The sequence below is a fragment of the Heterodontus francisci genome, chromosome 29, assembly GCF_036365525.1.
Source record: "Heterodontus francisci isolate sHetFra1 chromosome 29, sHetFra1.hap1, whole genome shotgun sequence".
NCBI lineage: Eukaryota > Metazoa > Chordata > Chondrichthyes > Heterodontiformes > Heterodontidae > Heterodontus > Heterodontus francisci.
Genome location: NC_090399.1, coordinates 31,613,155 through 31,630,139, shown reverse-complemented (window position 1 = coordinate 31,630,139; position 16,985 = coordinate 31,613,155). Strand labels below are relative to the sequence as shown.

At 45.5% G+C, this 16,985-nt stretch overlaps 1 protein-coding gene across 8 annotated transcripts in view; it reads right to left on the bottom strand.

The window, feature by feature from the left end:
- LOC137346238 (ral guanine nucleotide dissociation stimulator-like) overlaps nt 1-16,985 on the bottom strand; it is a 139,184-nt gene that overhangs the window by 25,264 nt on the left and 96,935 nt on the right. For all 8 annotated transcript variants that reach the window (XM_068009675.1, XM_068009676.1, XM_068009677.1 and 5 more), the window contains 4 exons: nt 11,274-11,407; nt 4,456-4,671; nt 3,695-3,798; nt 2,250-2,334 (listed from right to left, as the gene is read on the bottom strand). In XM_068009675.1, the coding sequence (XP_067865776.1) occupies nt 2,250-2,334; nt 3,695-3,798; nt 4,456-4,671; nt 11,274-11,407 (539 nt within the window). The remainder of the gene's footprint in view (nt 1-2,249; nt 2,335-3,694; nt 3,799-4,455; nt 4,672-11,273; nt 11,408-16,985) is intronic.

Here is a 16,985-nt window from a genome sequence, read left to right as displayed (position 1 = left end):
AGCACTGTTCCCTTGGCTGGCCTCCAATCTTCGACCCTCCCAGCTTGCACCTTCCAGAAACTTCAGCTCATCCAAAATTCTGCTGTTCGTATCCTAACTCGCAACTAGTCCTGTTCACCCATCACCCCTGTGCGCGCTGACCCATACTGGCAAGCGGTAAAGAAATGTCACGATTTTAACATTTTCATCCTTGTTTTCAAATCCCTCCATGGCCTTGTCCCTCCCTATCTCTGTAATCTCCTTCAGCCCCACAGTGGCGCAGTGGTTAGCACCACAGCCTCACAGCTCCAGGGACCCGGGTTCGATTCTGGGTACTGCCTGTGCGGAGTTTGTAGGGTCTCCCTGTGGCTGCGTGGGTTTTCGGCGGGTGCCATCTTTTCGCCGGTTTTGGCCATCTGTCCTAATATCTCCTTATAGAGTCACAGAGTTATACAGCACAGAAACAGGCCCTTCAGCCCATTTTGTCCATGCCAGCCATCAAGCACCTAGTCTAATCCCATTTTCCAGCACTTGGCCTGTAGCCTTATATGCTATGGCGTTTCAAGTGCCCATCTAAATACCCCTTAAATGTTGTGAGGGTTCCTGGCTCCACCACGCCTTCAGGCAATTTATTCCAGATTTCAACCACCACACGTGGCTCGGTGTCAAATTTTGTTTGATGACATTCCTATGAGACGTTTTACTCCGTTAAAGGTGCTAGATAAATGCAAGTTGTTGCTGCTTTATCCACGGAAGAAGCAGGAAAATCTACTCCATGGAGAATAAAGCAGAGAGCGAGATGGGGCAGCAATGAACTTCTGCTGGCAGCAGCCGGGAAATTAGAATACAGAGTCATTATTGGTACAGAAGGAGGTCACTCGGCCCATCGAGTCCATGCCGGCTCTCTGTCGAGCAATCCAGGTAATCCCATTCCCCTGCTCTATCCCTGTAGCCCTACAAATTTAGTTCCCTCTAGTGCCTATTCAATGAATCATTCATCGTCACCGCTGGTGGAGTTGCAGATAGTGATGAGGATTGTCAGAGGATACAGCAGGATATAGATCGGTTGGAGACTTGGGCGGAGAAATGGCAGATGGAGTTTAATCCAGACAAATGTGAGGTAATGCATTTTGGAAGGTCTAATGCAGGTGGGAAATATACAGTAAATGGCAGAACCCTTAGGAGTATTGACAGGCAGAGAGATCTGGGCGTACAGGTCCACAGGTCACTGAAAGTGGCAACGCAGGTGGATAAGGTAGTCAAGAAGGCATACGGCATGCTTGCCTTCATCGGTTGGGGCATAGAGTATAAAAATTGGCAAGTCATGCTGCAGCTGTACAGAACTTTAGTTAGGCCACACTTAGAATATTGCGTGCAATTCTGGTCGTCACACTACCAGAAGGATGTGGAGGCTTTGGAGAGGGTATATAGGAGGTTTACCAGGATGTTGCCTGGTCTGGAGGGCATTAGCTATGAGGAGAGGTTAGAAAAACTCGGATTGTTTTCACTGGAACGACGGAGGTGGAGGGGCGACATGATAGAGGTTTACAAAGTTATGAGCGGCATGGACAGAGTGGATAGTCAGAAGCTTTTTCCCAGGGTGGAAGAGTTAATTACTAGGGGACATAGGTTTAAGGTGAGAGGGGCAAAGTTTAGAGGGGATGTGCGAGGCAAGTTCTTTACACAGAAAGTGGTGAGTGCCTGGAACTTGCCGCCAGGGGAGGTGGTGGAAGCAGATATGATAGCGACGTTTAAGAGGCATCTTGACAAATACATGATAAGGATGGGAATAGAGGGATATGGACCCCGGAAGTGCAGAAGGTTTTAGTTTAGGCAGGCATCAAGATCGGCACAGGCTTGGAGGGCCGAATTGCCTGTTCCTGTGCTGTACTGTTCTTTGTTCCACCACGCTCATAGGCAGTGAGTGTCAGGTCATTACCACTAATGCTATGGGATTCTCCTGGTGTTCCCTAGCATATGTTGGGTCAAATCTCGCAGAACTCCCCGAGAAAAACAGGTGTACTCTTCCCTTTGCCCCTCAAAATTCCAGGGCCAGTGCCTTATGTGAAGATTGTCTGACATGGTCATTACTAATTAGACTATAGTGACCCCCAGAAATTGGAAAGCAGAACAGTTCCATAATTATTGTGTATTATCTACAACTATATTTAACATTAGGCATTCCTACAGCATCTGTGAATCATCATCTATCCACATGTTAATATCAAAGAGAGAAATCTGTCATTTAAGGCCAGAAACAGAACTCCTACTTTAATTAGCAGCTCCCGGCTCTGGGAATAATTGTTCTTCTCCGAAAAGATCTCCGACAACTCATCATAACTCCGAAAGACTTCCCTGCAAATGAAGGCAATGCAAAAAATATTCAATCTACGTCCCTTGAGAGTGATTTTTCGGACTGTGTTAATGACGTGTCAGAACAAAACAGACTGATCTAATTCAGTGTGACACAGCCTGATCGAGAGGCCCTATCTTGGGAAATCTTAGCTGTATAGTGTTAGTCAGATCCTGCAAAACCGGCCCCTCACCTCCACACAATACCTGGGAATCTGGGAATGCTGCTCCAATACCGAGATACTGAACATACGTATGAACATACGAACATACAAATTAGGAGCTGGAGTAGACCATTTGGCCCCTCTAGCCTGCTCTGCGATTTGATAAGATCATGACTGATCTGATTGTGGCCTCAACTCTACTTTCCTGTTTAACTGCTCTAATCTTTGGCTCCCTTGTCTATCAAGAATCTATCTAACACAACCTTAAAAATATTCAATGACCCAGCCTCCACTGCTCGCTGAGGAAGAGAATTCCACAGACGAACGACACTCTGGGAGAAAAAAATTCCCCTCATCTCCATCTTAAATGGGAGACGCCTTATTTTTTAAACTGCGTCCCTAGTTCTAGTCTCTCCCACAAGGGGAAACATCCTCTCAGCATCCACACTGTCAAGTCCCCTCAAGATCTTATATGTTTCAATAAAATCATCTCTCATTCTTCGAAGGTATCCAAAAAAACCACAACAGAAATATACTGATCCCGACTCCACACTATACCTGGGAATCTGGGAACATTGTCCGAACACTAAGATACAGATCCCAATTCTCCACTATATCTGGGAATCTGGGAACATTGTTCCAATACTGAGATACTGATCCCAATTCTGCACTTTATTTGGGAATCTGGGAACCCTTCTCCAATACTGAAATACTAATCCTGACTCCACACTATGCCTGGGAATCTGGCAATGCCTTTCCAATACTGTGATACTGATCATGACTCCATACTCTACCTGGGAATCTGGGAAAGCTTTTCCAACACTGAGATACTGATCCTGACTCCACACTATACTTGGGAATCTGGGAACGCATCTCCAATACTGTGATACCGATCCTGACTCCACACTATTCCTGGGAATCTGGGAACGCATCTCCAATACTGTGATACCGATCCTGACTCCACACTATACCTGGGAATCTGGGAATGCTTCTCCAATACTGAGATACTAATCCTGACTCCACACTAAATCTGGGAATCTGGGAATGCTTCTCCAATACTGAGATACTGATCCTGACCCCACACGATACCTGGGAATCAGGGATCATTGTTCCAACATTGTGATACAGATCCCAATTCCACACTCTATCTGGGAACATTGTTCCAATACTGAGAAACTGATCCCAATTCCACACAATACCTGGGAATCTCCTCCCACGTTTTTTTCAGTCTGTGGACAGAGTTAGACTGCAGCGCAGAAATGATAGCGTAGAGTGAGGAAAAGTTCTTCAAAGCCCTGCATTCCTAGAAACAAACACAAAAAGGAAACAGGTGTAGCAGAGGCAGCTTCGAATGGGTTCTCACTTACAACATTCAGATTCAGACAATATTCAGCGAGCATAAACTGTTTCATCTGCATGTGGAGCAGAATTTACATCCCAACTTTCCGTCAGGTCTGGGGAACTTAATGTGGTTAAGCTTTGAAAAGTTTTCAATCCTGACCTCCAAATGCTGCAGTGCAGCAACAAACTAAGCGAAGGAACCACTGGGTGGGAACGATTCAATGGTACAGATTATCCGATCGGGTGCCATCCCATCTGGAAGTGTGACTGCTGACTCTGGGATATATCGAAGGTCGGGACAGTTAACATAATTTCAGGGAGTTGCCAATGGGGGAAATGGGCGTGATCGGAAGCTTGACCGTTGCTAGGCGGGCAATCACGTGCTGCTGCAGTATTTAAAGGGCTGCAGAGTCTTGCAGGCGCAGACATCGTGCTCTTCAAGGCAGCCCCCTTGACTTGGATACGTGTCTCTCAAGCAGTTCGTCAGGTCACAGGACACCCCGCTTCTCCAATGAGGCCATTGAAATTCTGATGGAGGAAATGAGGCGCGGAGGGGAGGGGGAGAATTGGCAATCCCACAATTAAAATTGATTCCGACATCTCCGACTCCACGACCTACCTCTGCGACCCGGATCCACTTCTCCAGGATCCGTGCCCGTTGCTGTGGCCTCAGTTTCGTGTTAGTCAGGCAGGAACTAATGACGCAGTTGGTCAGTTTGTTGAAATGTCGAACAGTGGCCCAGATGGTGGGCGCGAGGTTCTCCTTCCCCTTCTTGTCCCGTTGTGACCAGATGGACCCCAGGCAGTGGTACGGGACCACCTTCATGAAAAGCTCCTGGAAAGAGACAACAGCTGCTTTACTACTCTTCAAAAGTACTTTACTGGCAGTAAAGCACTTTGGGATGCTCTGAGGTTCTGAAAAGCACTGTACAAATGCATTTTCATCTTTCTTTATGGCTAAGTCAGAGGTTGAACAGCACCAGCACGTTTCCCTCGCTGAGAGTTTTGCCCTGTGGCGCGAGATTGGGACCATACGAATGGGACAGAAAACCGCAGATGGCACATGTATGTTCTCCTGACCTGCTGGACAATGGGCCAGATCCCCTTCACAGGTCAGGACTCAATTTATCTTACTAAGTTTACCTGGTAGAATAATGCAGCACAAGCGGAGACCATTCTTCCCATCCTGCCCGTGCCGTCTTTTTGAAAGAGCCGTCCAGTTAGTCCCACTCGCCATTCTCTATCCATACAGTCTGACAAAAATTTCCCCCTTTGAGGACGCAACCAATTCCCTTTTGAAAGTTATTATTGAACGTACTTCCACTGCCCTTTCAGGCAGCGCGTTCCGGATCACAACAACTCGCTGCGTAAAAAGAAACGCCTTCATCTCCTCTCTGCTCTTTTGCCAATTATCTTCAATCTGTGTCCCTCTGGTTACTGACCCTCCTGCCACTGGGAACAGTTTCTTCCTACTTACTCTACAAAAAGCCTTCATGATTTTGAACGCCTCTACTTAATCTCCCCTTAACTTTCTCTGCTTTAAGGAGAAAAACCCCAGCTTCTCTAATCTCTACAGTTTCTGCTGTTATTTACACTATGAAGGCTTGAGTACTTATTAGAATGGAAACAATGGGGTGGGCCTCAGGTCCACTTGTAAATGGGACCATTGCTGTCTTTAATAGCTTGTAATAAGCTCCTGACTGTGGAACACAGTAGCTCTCTCACCTCTGACAGGGGAAGTTGTGGGTTTGAGTCCCACTCCATAAACTTGAGCATAAAGTCCAGGCTGACAAGTCCAGTGCAGCACTGAGAGACAGCTGCACTGCTCGGAGTGCCGTCTTTCGGATGAGACATTAAACCGAGGCCTAGTCTTCCCTCTCAGGTCGATGTAAAAGATGCAGGGGAGTTTTCCCCAGTGTCCCGGTCAATATATATCCATCAACCAACGGCTAAGACAGATTACCTGGTCACTATCACATTGCTGTTTGTGGGATCTTGCTTTGTGAATATTGGGTGCCAAGTGTAGACATCATAACCTACATAAGATTGAATTCTACAGTCTGCATGGACAATAACCAACATTACAATCTACATCAAAAATTACAATCAAAATAAACAATATCCAATATTACAGGTTAGATAAGCCAAAACCAACACTACGATAAATTTCTAAAGAACAATAAATTCTATGGAAATGAACTCTAACAGCACAGTCTGCATAGTCAACATCTAGCATTATAATCCAACATTACAAAACAACATTCAGAAACCTAACATTACAGTGCAGAGTGATCAAACTGCTGTGATAAGTCTCCAGAAACACAAGTCTCGACTTTAACCTAACCTGGCTAGTGACACCTTCACTAGGGGTAAAAGCGAGCAGGATGCATCTGACCCCCTACTTGCCCCGTTCCTGCTCCCACTGGACGGATCAGGTTAAAATCGAGGCTTCAGAGTGTGGTGAAGACAGACATTTCATCTGTTTAGACTTGTGTTTGCTTTAAAGGCTGGTCAATTGTGTTTGAACTGTAAATAAAGTTTAAACAAGGTATAAGAAGCTGTTGACACCTGTGCAAACACACAGGTAACTCACTCCACCAGTGCAAATGCTTCACAGCATTATTTTACATTCTGATCCACTTTGCAGTCTAGGCAGTTAGTTCCTGCAATATCCGGGTAGATTTCTGTCTCACCACCTATTAATGAAACAGTTCAGCTCTTTAAGCAAAGTCACCCCCACCTTCCCCACCCCATTCTCATTCAACTGACATTTGTACCCATCAGGAAAGACTGAACGGGCTGGGGCTCTTTTCTCGGGCTTTAAGATTATGAAAGGTTTTGATAGGCTAAATGCAGAAAAGAAGTTTCCACTTGTGGAAGAGACCAAAACTGGAGGCCACAAATATAAAAGATTCACTGATAAATCCTAGGGAATTCGGGAGAAACGTCTTTACCCAGAGAATGATGAGAATGTGGAATTCACCACCATAGGGACTAATTGAGGTGAATAGCATAGATGCATTTAAGGGGAAGCTAGATAAACATATGAGAGAGGAAGGAATATAAGGATATACTGATAGGTGAGATGAAGAGGGTTGGAAGGAGGCTCATGTGGAGCATAAGCACTGGCATGGATCTGTTGGGCTGAATGGCCTGTAAATACTTTGTAACTTGCTCCACCAGATTACCAAGCCCAGGCACTGAAGGCACACATCAACCCCACTGTATGTAAAATTATGGTAATAATGGAAGGGGACACGCAGTGTTGCATGTCCACAGAATGTCACGACTGGCACCAACAGTCCGAGAGGTCAAAGGCAATTCCTGCAGCTTATTCCTCAACCTGAGACTTGACAGTAATTTTGGCCTAACTGGCCAGGTGGGAATCCCCTGGGATCGGGTGGAAGGCTGGTTTTACATCCTGCCCGATATTGACTTCAATGGGAAGTAAAATCGTGGCAGTGTGTAAAACCAGTGCTGCTCCCTCCCCTCCACCCCCCGATATTGTCAGTTTGGTGATGATTGGCCCCCTCTGCAACACAATATGGGCAACTTGAAAGGAGATTGCATAAAGCAGGAGCAGTCTTTTTTATTGGACTGTACCTTTAAAAATGAAGACTCTTTCGACTGGAACAACAGCTGAACTAAAAAATTGATGCGTGTGGAACTTGTGCAGAAATGATACAGCACAGGAAGCCATTCGGCCATTGTGCCTGTGCATAGTGTCACCTGAACACCAAATGGGACCTTTAACGGGAGTAAGTGCAGTGGAGCAATTCTCTTGTATTACTTCTTTATTCTTTTGCAGAATATTCTACAAGGTCTGTAAATTTTTTAAAAACGCTTTATCACTATTGTACGCACTTCAACAGCTGACTGTACTTAAATTGTGACCTAATTTAAAAAAAAATTATGCCTGTTCTCTACTGGCTGGTAAATATTAGGATGATTTCAACCTGTTTATTGTTGGCACTGTGACAGATTTTCATGTATCCAAACAGACAAAAAATTCCAGAGTGCAGCATACCACAATTGGCTTTCTTGTTAACCTAAAAGACAGACTTGCATTTATAAAGTGCTTGAGGGCATCATAAAAAGCTTGTGGAGATTTCGATCTGAAACGTTAACTCTGTTTATCTCTCCACAGATGCTGCCTGACTGGCTGAGTATTTCCAGCACTTTCTGTTTTTATTTCAGATTTCCCAGTATCTATAGTATTTTGCTTTCGTACATCAGGGAACTCCTCTTTGTGACGATGCTGCTTTAACATCTCACACTGAAGAGTGCCTGCAGAGTCTCATCGACAGGTTTGCGGCTGCCTGCAATGAATTTGGCCTAACCATCAGCCTCAAGAAAACGAACATCATGGGGCAGGATGTCAGAAATTCTCCATCCATCAATATTGGCGACCACGCTCTGGAAGTGGTTCAAGAGTTCACCTACCTCGGCTCAACTATCACCAGTAACCTGTCTCTACAGGCAGAAATCAACAAGCGCATGGGAAAGGCTTCCACTGCTATGTCCAGACTGGCCAAGAGAGTGTGGGAAAATGGCGCACTGACACGGAACACAAAAGTCCGAGTGTATCAGGCCTGTGTCTTCAGTACCTTGATCTATGGCAGCGAGGCCTGGACAACGTATGTCAGCCAAGAGCGACGTCTCAATTCATTCCGTCTTCGCTGCCTCCGGACAATACTTGGCATCAGGTGGCAGGACCGTATCTCCAACACAGAAGTCCTCGAGGCGGCCAACATCCCCAGCTTATACACACTACTGAGTCAGCGGCGCTTGAGATGGTTTGGCCATGTGAGCCGCATGGAAGATGGCAGGATCCCCAAAGACACATTGCTCGCCACTGGTATCAGAACCACCGGCCGTCCATGTCTCCGCTTTAAAGACGTCTGCAAACGCAACATGAAATCCTGTGACATTGATCACAAGTTGTGGGAGTCAATTGCAAGCTTTCGCCAGAGCTGGCGGGCAGCCATAAAGACAGGGCTAAAGTGTGGCGAGTCGAAGAGACTTAGTAGTTGGCAGGAAAAAAGACAGAGGTGCAAGGGGAGAGCCAACTGTGTAACAGCCCCGACAAACAAATTTCTCTGCAGCATCTGTGGAAGTGCCTGTCACTCTAGAATTGGCCTTTATAGCCACTCCAGGCGCTGCTTCACAAACCACTGACCACCTCCAGGCGCTTATCCATTGTCTCTCGAGATAAGGAGGCCAAAGAAGACATTTTGACACTGCTGTAATGTAGGAAATACGGCAGTCAATTTGCACACAACAAGCTCCCACAAACTGCAATGTAATAATAACCAGATGATTTGTTTTTGTGGCGTTGATTGGGGGTAAATATTCACCAGGACATCGGGGAGAGCTCCCCTACTCCTCTTCAAAACAATGCCTTTAACATCCGCCTGAGAGGGGGCCTCAGATTCATGTCTCAACTGAAAGATGGCACCTCTGACAGTGCAGCACTCCCTCAGTACTGCACTGGGAGTGTCAGCCTAGATTTTATGCTCAAGTCTGTGGAGAGAGGTTTGAGTCCACAACCGTTTGACTCAGAGCGAGAGTGCTACCCACTGCTGCCATAACCTAGTTTGCATCAGATCTTTGAGACAGAGAGCAGTGTTAGTCAAAAAGTCACTTGAGGACAGGTTTACTTACAAGAAGCAGTTTCTTATTAAATCCTGAATTCTTAATATCTTATCTCATTCCATGGAGTACCCCCACCTGACTGATTGGACCTATTATTAGGGAGAAGGCAAGCTCCCGCGACATCACAGAAAATTGATCCAGTAAGTAGCTCAGGCAATTTCTCCCGGTCCAGTTTTCAAGCATCAAAGGAAATGAGTCGGGGGGGAGGGTCAGATATGAAGTTTCTCTTGTTCTTTATTCAGGACACGAAACACGTCCAAAACATTTAAAAAGATCTAAAATAAATTCCTGTTTCTCAGGTAACAGGAGCTAATAATGGAGGATGGCTGCATCAGAACCACTGGGAGTGTGGGCTGGTGATTGAGGGGGGGGTGGGGAGAGATCCCACTGGGATGGTCAGTACCCTCAGGGTCTACCCCATGACCTTTCTCCACCACTATCCTGGGCCACTGGAGCCTTCTCTTCAAAGCCAGATTATCCAAGCTTCCTTCCTGTTGCCATTTACAACTCCTCTCGACCAATCTTTACATGTCCCCTCACTATCTCCTTTTGCCGTGCACCATCATCCCTTTTGTCATTTAATTACTCCTGTCTTCCGCCCTATTCCTCATCTTCAGTTCTTTTCCTTACTCCCCTCCTCACCCCCCCCCCACAAGCCCCCTACCCCTGCCAGCCTTTTCCCTGCTCTGTACTTGCTTAGAAACAGTTGAACAAACTTTGACCAGGTACGGTAATATAGAGTCATTATGGCACACAAGGAGGTCATTTGGCTCATCGAGTCCATTCTGGCTCTCAGTAGAGCAATCCAGTCAGTCCCAATCCTCCGCTCGATTCCCACAGCCCTGCAAGTTTATTTCCCTCAAGTGCTCATCCAATATCTTTTTGAAATAATTCATCATCTCCACTTCTATCATCCTTGTAGGCAACAAATTCCAGATCATTACCACTCGATTCTAAAAACATTCTTCCTCACATCCCCTGGTATTTCCTGCCCAAAATCTTAAATTCCCTAGTCTTTGTACCATCAGTTAACGGGAACAGTCTTTCTTTGTCTACCTTATCTAAACCTGTCATAATCTTGCACACCTCCATCAAATCTCCCCACAATCTCCTTTGCTCCAAGGATAGCAACCCCAGCTTCCACAACCTACCCCTGTAGCTAAAATCCCTCATCCCTGAAACCATTCTGGTAGATCTCCTCTGCATCCTCTCATGGACCATCACCTTAATGTGTAGTGACCAGAACTGGATGCAATAGTGATTATGTTACTGGACTAGTAATCCCGAGACTTGGACTAACACTCTGGAGATGTGAATTCCAATCCCACCAAAGCATTTTGTGAACTTACAATTTAATTAATTAAATAAATCTGGAATAAAAAGCGACTAATAAGTGATGGTGACCATGAAGTAAACAGATTGTGGTAAAAATCCAACATGCTCACTGAAGACTTTACCCAGTCTGGCCTAAATATAACTCCAGACCCACAGCAATCTGGGCGACTCTTAACTGCCATCTGAAATGGCCCAGTTGTGTCAAGCCACTGCAACAAGTAAGTCACAAAAGGCTGCTCACCACCATCTTATCAAGGGCAGTAACGGATGGGCGATAAAATGACGGCCCGCATCCCGAGAATGAATTTAAAAAAAACCTCAAACATGTTCCAGGTCTGATGAAAGGCCATCAACTGAAAACATCGTACTGGCCCGATCTGCTGAGCTATTGTCAGAATTTGCTGTTATAAGCAAATAGGTATAGGAGAGGCTGGCGACTGTGCTCACCGCATCGATCATGGTGAGTTGGGATGCCGTCACATCTGCCATGAAGGTGAGGATATCAGCTGCTTCCTGCTTGTGCTGGGACTTGGTTCCATTCTCCTTGCTCTGGGTCAGGTCACTGAACTCATGGTCTTGAACTGTCAATCAAAAACATCATTTAGACACTGATAAACACCAACCAGCATAAATATCAGCGTAGAGGGAGTGTCAAAAACCACTGTAAACTGATAGGGTAGATGGAGAGAATCTACTTCCTCTGGTTGGGGAACCTAGGACTTGGGGGAGGTGGGGGGTGGGGTGGGTGGTGGTGACATAGTCTAAAAATTAGAGCCAGACCTTTCAGGAGTGAAGTTAGGAAACAATTCTGCATGCGAAAGGTGGTAGAACTTTGGAACTGTCTTCTGCAAAGAGCAGTTGATGCTGGGTCACTTCTTAATTTCAAATCTCTGCTCAATGTATTTTTGTGAACCGAAGGTATTAAGGGATATGGCACAAAGGTGGGTCGATAGAATTAGGTCACAGATCAGCTGTGATCTCGTTGAGTGACTGAATGGCCTCCTCCTGTTCCTCTGTTCTTATTTTCCTATTTACCAATATGAATAACAAAGGCAACTGGATATATACTTGATGGGGAGAAAATTGCTGGTCTGTGGTGAAAGAGGATGGGAGTGAGACTGAAATCGCACATGTAAGTGGGAACCCACGACACTGAGACACCAGTGAACGCATGCACACACAATGTCGGGGCTGTGGGCATCATTGATGTAGCACACTTTAATGACAGATAGGGGGCAGCCATTCAGTCCTTTGATTTGCTGATGATGTACAATATACCACGGGATAAAAGAAAAGCGTGAAAAGTGTCAGTACACTGAAGAGAATGTGACTTAATCGAACTATATCGCCGTTCCTTCAGTGTCACTGGGTCAAAATCCTGGAGCTCCCTTCCTAACAGCACTGTGGGTGTACCTACCCCACATGGACTGCACCGATTCAAGAAGGCAGCTCACTACCACCTTCACAAGGGCAATTAGGGATGGGCAATAAATGCTGGCCTAGCCAGAGACTCCCACATCCCATCAATGAATAAAGAAAAAATCAGTTCAAGAACGACACTATTTTCAACAAAGCCAGTATCCACCCAATCACTTGGCAGGCTGTAGATGACAATGCTTCTTCTTCTGGACTCTGTAGTGTTCAAAGCCATGTAGATACTGAGGTCAATGTTTTACAGCCACATTCTCCTGCTTCCTCAGCACAGAGATGGGTGTTGCTGGCCTACATTGGCATCCATGTTTTCAAATCTGACCATGCCCTCACCCATTGCCCATCTCTATAACTTGCAGATCTACAATCCTCTGAGATCTCTGCTCTCCTTCAATCCTGGCGTCTTTTACACATCCCTGACTTCCATTGCTCCAACATTAGAGTCATGGAGGGATACAGCACTGAAACAGGCCCTTTGGCCCACCGAGTCTGTGCCGACCAACAACCACCCATTTATACTAATCCTACATTAATCCCATATTCCCTACCACACCCCCACCATTCTCCTAGCACCTACCTACACTAGGGGCAATTTACAATGGCCAATTTACGTATCAACCTGCAAGTCTTTGGCTGTGGGAGGAAACCGGAGCACCCGGCAGAAACCCACGCAGTCACAGGGAGAACTTGCAAACTCCGTACAGGCAGTGTCGAGAACCAAACCCGGGTCGCTGGAGCTGTGAGGCTGCAGTGCTAACCACCGCACCACTGTGACACCCATTGTTGGCTATGCCTTCAGCTGCCTGGACCCTATGTTCTGGAATTCCCTCCCTAATCCTCTCCGCCTCTCTACCTTTTAAAAGGCTCCTGAAAACCTATCCATGGACCAAGCTTTCGGTCATCTCACCTGATATCTCCCTATGTGGCTCAAAGGGAGATCCTTAGATTCAGAAATGGTCTCATCAGATTGGAAGTTGGCAAATTCACGCCGCTTTTCAAGCAAGGAGGCAGAGAGAAAACAGGGAACTACAGGCCAGTTAGCCTAACAGCAGTCGTTGGGAAGATGCTGGAAACTATTATGAAGGAAGTCTTAACATTGCACTTGGAAAAGCATCGTATGATTAAAACAAGTCAGCATGGTTTTACAAAAGGGAGATCCTGTTTGACAAATTTATTAGAGTTTTTTGAGGATGTAACTATTAGGGTAGATAAAGGGGAACTAGTAGACCATTAAGGCAGGGCTAAAGCGTGGCGAGTCGAAGAGATTTAGCAGTTGGCAGGAAAAAAGACAGAAGTGCAAGGAGAGAGCCAACTGCGTAACAGCCCTGTCAACCAATTCTATCTGCAGCACCTGTGGAAGAGTCTGTCACTCTAGAATTGGCCTTTATAGCCACTCCAGGCGCTGCTTCACAAACCACTGACCACCTCCAGGTGCTTACCCATTGTCTCCCGAGACAAGGAGGCCAAAGAAGAAGAAGAAGTAGATGTCGTATACCTGGATTTTTAAAAGGCATTCGATAAGGTGCCACATAAAAGATTAATAAGCAAGATTAGGGCTCATGGTGTTGGCAGTAATATATTAGCATGGATAGCAGATTGGTTAACAGACAGGAAGCAGAGAGTGAGCATAAATGGAGCATTTTCAAGTTGGCAGGCAGTGAATAGTGGAGCGCCGCAAGGATCAGTGCTGAGGCCTCAGCTATTTACACTCTATATTAATGACTTGGATGAAGAGACAGAGACTAACGTATCTAAGTTTGCTGATGATACAAAGCTCAGTGGAAAGGTAAGCTGCGGAGAGGATGTAGAGAGGCTGCAAAGAGATATCGACAGGTTAAGTAAGTGGGCAACAAGATGGCAAATGGAGTATAATGTAGGGAAGTGTGAAGTTGTTCACTTTGGTTGTAAAAATAGAAAAGCAGAATATTTTTTAAGAGGTGTGAAACTGGTAAGTGTTGATGTTCAGAGAGATTGGGGGTACCCGTACAAGAAACGCACAAAGTTACCATGCAGGTGCAGCAGGCTATTAGGAAGGTAAATGGCATGTTGGCCTTTATTGCAAGGGGATTGGAGTACACAAATAAAGAAGTCTTACTAAAATTGTACAGGGTTTTGGTGAGACCTCACCTGGAATACTGTGTGCATTTTGGTCTCCACATTTAAGAAAGGATATACTTGCACTGGAGGCAGTCCAGTGGAGATTTACTAGATTGGTCCCTGGGATGAGGGGGTTGTCCTATGATGAGAGGCTGAGTAAATTGGGTCTATATTCTCAGGAGTTTAGAAGAATGAGAGGTGATCTAATTGAGACATACAAGATTCTGAATGGGCTTGATAGGGTAGAAGCTAAGAGATTGTTCCCACTGGTCAGGGAATCTAGAACACGGGGACATAGTCTCAGTATAAAGGGGTCAATCATTCAGGACTGAGATGAGCAGAAATTACTTCACTCAAAGGGTTGTGAATCTTTGAAATTCTCCACCCCAGATGTGTTGTGGATGCTCCATCATTGAATATATTTAAGGCTGGGATAGACAGATGTTTTGGTCTCGCAGAGAATCAAGGGATATGGGGAGTGGGCAGGAAAATAGAATTGAAGCCCAAGATCAGCCATGATTGTGTTGAATGGTGGAGCAGGCTCAAAGGGCCATAGAAGTCTACTTCTGCACTTATCGCTTGTTTACTGTGACAGTATTTGTTTGATAACACTCCTGTGAAGCACCTTGTGGTGTTTTGCTGGATTAAAGGCACTATAAAAGTTGCTGTTGTGTGTGTGAGACCAGGCTGTTAGGCCCACCAGAAGAGGTAGCAGGAACAGCGCCGATAGGAGGGCTGATAACAAGCCTTAGTGAGTTAAATGTTCTTCAGCAAGCCTCATTCAAAAGTAGACGTTGACTGACAGCTTTGGGTGGTTGGAGATTGGGACACTGAAATTTCTAGGGTTCTCCCAGTCTCGCACTGGAACATCAGCAGAGGACTGGCGGACTCCTGGGAGAAATGGTACAATCAGCTGCTTGTGTTGTTTCTCCAGGGGATGCATTCCTCACTTGCAGAGGCCCTGAGGAGTCCGGGTTACAGACTCATAGACTGATACAGCACAGAAGGAGGCCATTCGGCCCTTTGTGCCTGTTTCAGCTCTTTGAAAGAGCTATTCAATTCGTCCCACTCCCCTGCTCTTTCCCCAACATTTCTGCAACATTCACCCCTTCAAATATTTATCCAATTCTTTTTTGAAAATTAGTATTGAATCTGCTTCCACCACCCTTTCGGGCAGGACATTCCAGATCACAACAACTCGCTGTGCAAATAAAATTCTCATCTTCCCTCTGTTTCTTTTGCCAATTATCTAAAAACTGTGCCCTCTGGTTATCAACCCTCTATCAAAACCGCTCATGATTATAAACATCTCTATTAAATCTCCTGTCAACCTTCTCTGCTCTAAGAAGAACAATCCCAGCTTCTGTCATCTCTCCACATAACTGAGGTCCCTGGTACTATTCCAGTAGACCCGCTTCTGTACCGTCTCTAAGGCCAGGACATCCTTGGACACTACACTCTAGCTGAGGCCAGCTATTTATAAAGTTTCAGCATAACTTCCTTGCTTTTGTGCTCTATGCCTGCAGTTAGAAAGCCAAGGACCCTGCTTTCTTTTTTTAACAGCTTTATCAATGGTCTAAGCCGATATATCATCAAGACAGTCCCAAAGAACATGCGGGTTATTTGGAGCAAGAAAAGTCATAAAGTTGTAGAAATCTATTTCTGTTTGATAGATCAAAACAAGTATTTCTACTGTCATGGGAATCCAGAGTGGGGGCGGGAGGGGGGACTCATAATCTTAAAATTAGAATACAGTCGTTCAGGGGTGAAAGCAGAAAAACATTTTTCACGCAAAGGTCAGTTGAAATCTGAACTCTCTCACGCCACAAGTGAGTGGTGACGGGGCAGTCAACTGAGGTTTTCAATACTGAGATTGATGGATTTTGGTGACGTAAGGGTTTTGAGGGATATGGAGCAAATGTGGATAAATGGAGTTAAGGTATAGATCAGAGGGGTTGAATGACCACCTCCTGCTCCTTTGTAACCCATGTGTTGTTAGTTGGGAATCACACAGTGCTGTTTGGGGGTAATCCCACAGTGCTGTTAGGGCGTAAGCCCACAGTGCTGTTAGGGGGCAATTAAACAGTGCTGCTAGGGGGTAATCCCACAGTGCTGTTAGGGGGTAATTAAACAGTGATGGTAGGGGGTAATTAAACAGTGATGTTCAGGGGTAATTAAACAGTGATGTTAGGGGGTAATTAAACAGTGATGTTAGGGGGTAATCCCACAGTGCTGTTCCGGGGTAATTAAACAGTGATGTTAGGGGGTAATTAAACAGTGATGTTAGGGGGTAATCCCACAGTGCTGTTGGGGGGTAATGAAACAGTGATGTTAGGGGGTAATCCCACAGTGCTGTTAGGGGGTAATGAAACAGTGATGTTAGGGGGTATTTAAACAGTGATGTTAGGGGGCAATTAAACAGTGCTTTTTGGGGGTAATTAAACATTGATATTAGGGGTAATCCCACAATAATGTTAGGGGGTAATTAAACAGTGCCGTTAGGGGGTAATTAAACATTGATGTTAAGGGTAATCCCATAGTAACATTTGGGGGTAATTAAACATTGATGTTAAGGGTAATCCCATAGTAACATTTGGGGGTAATTAAACATTGATGTTAAGGGTAATTAAA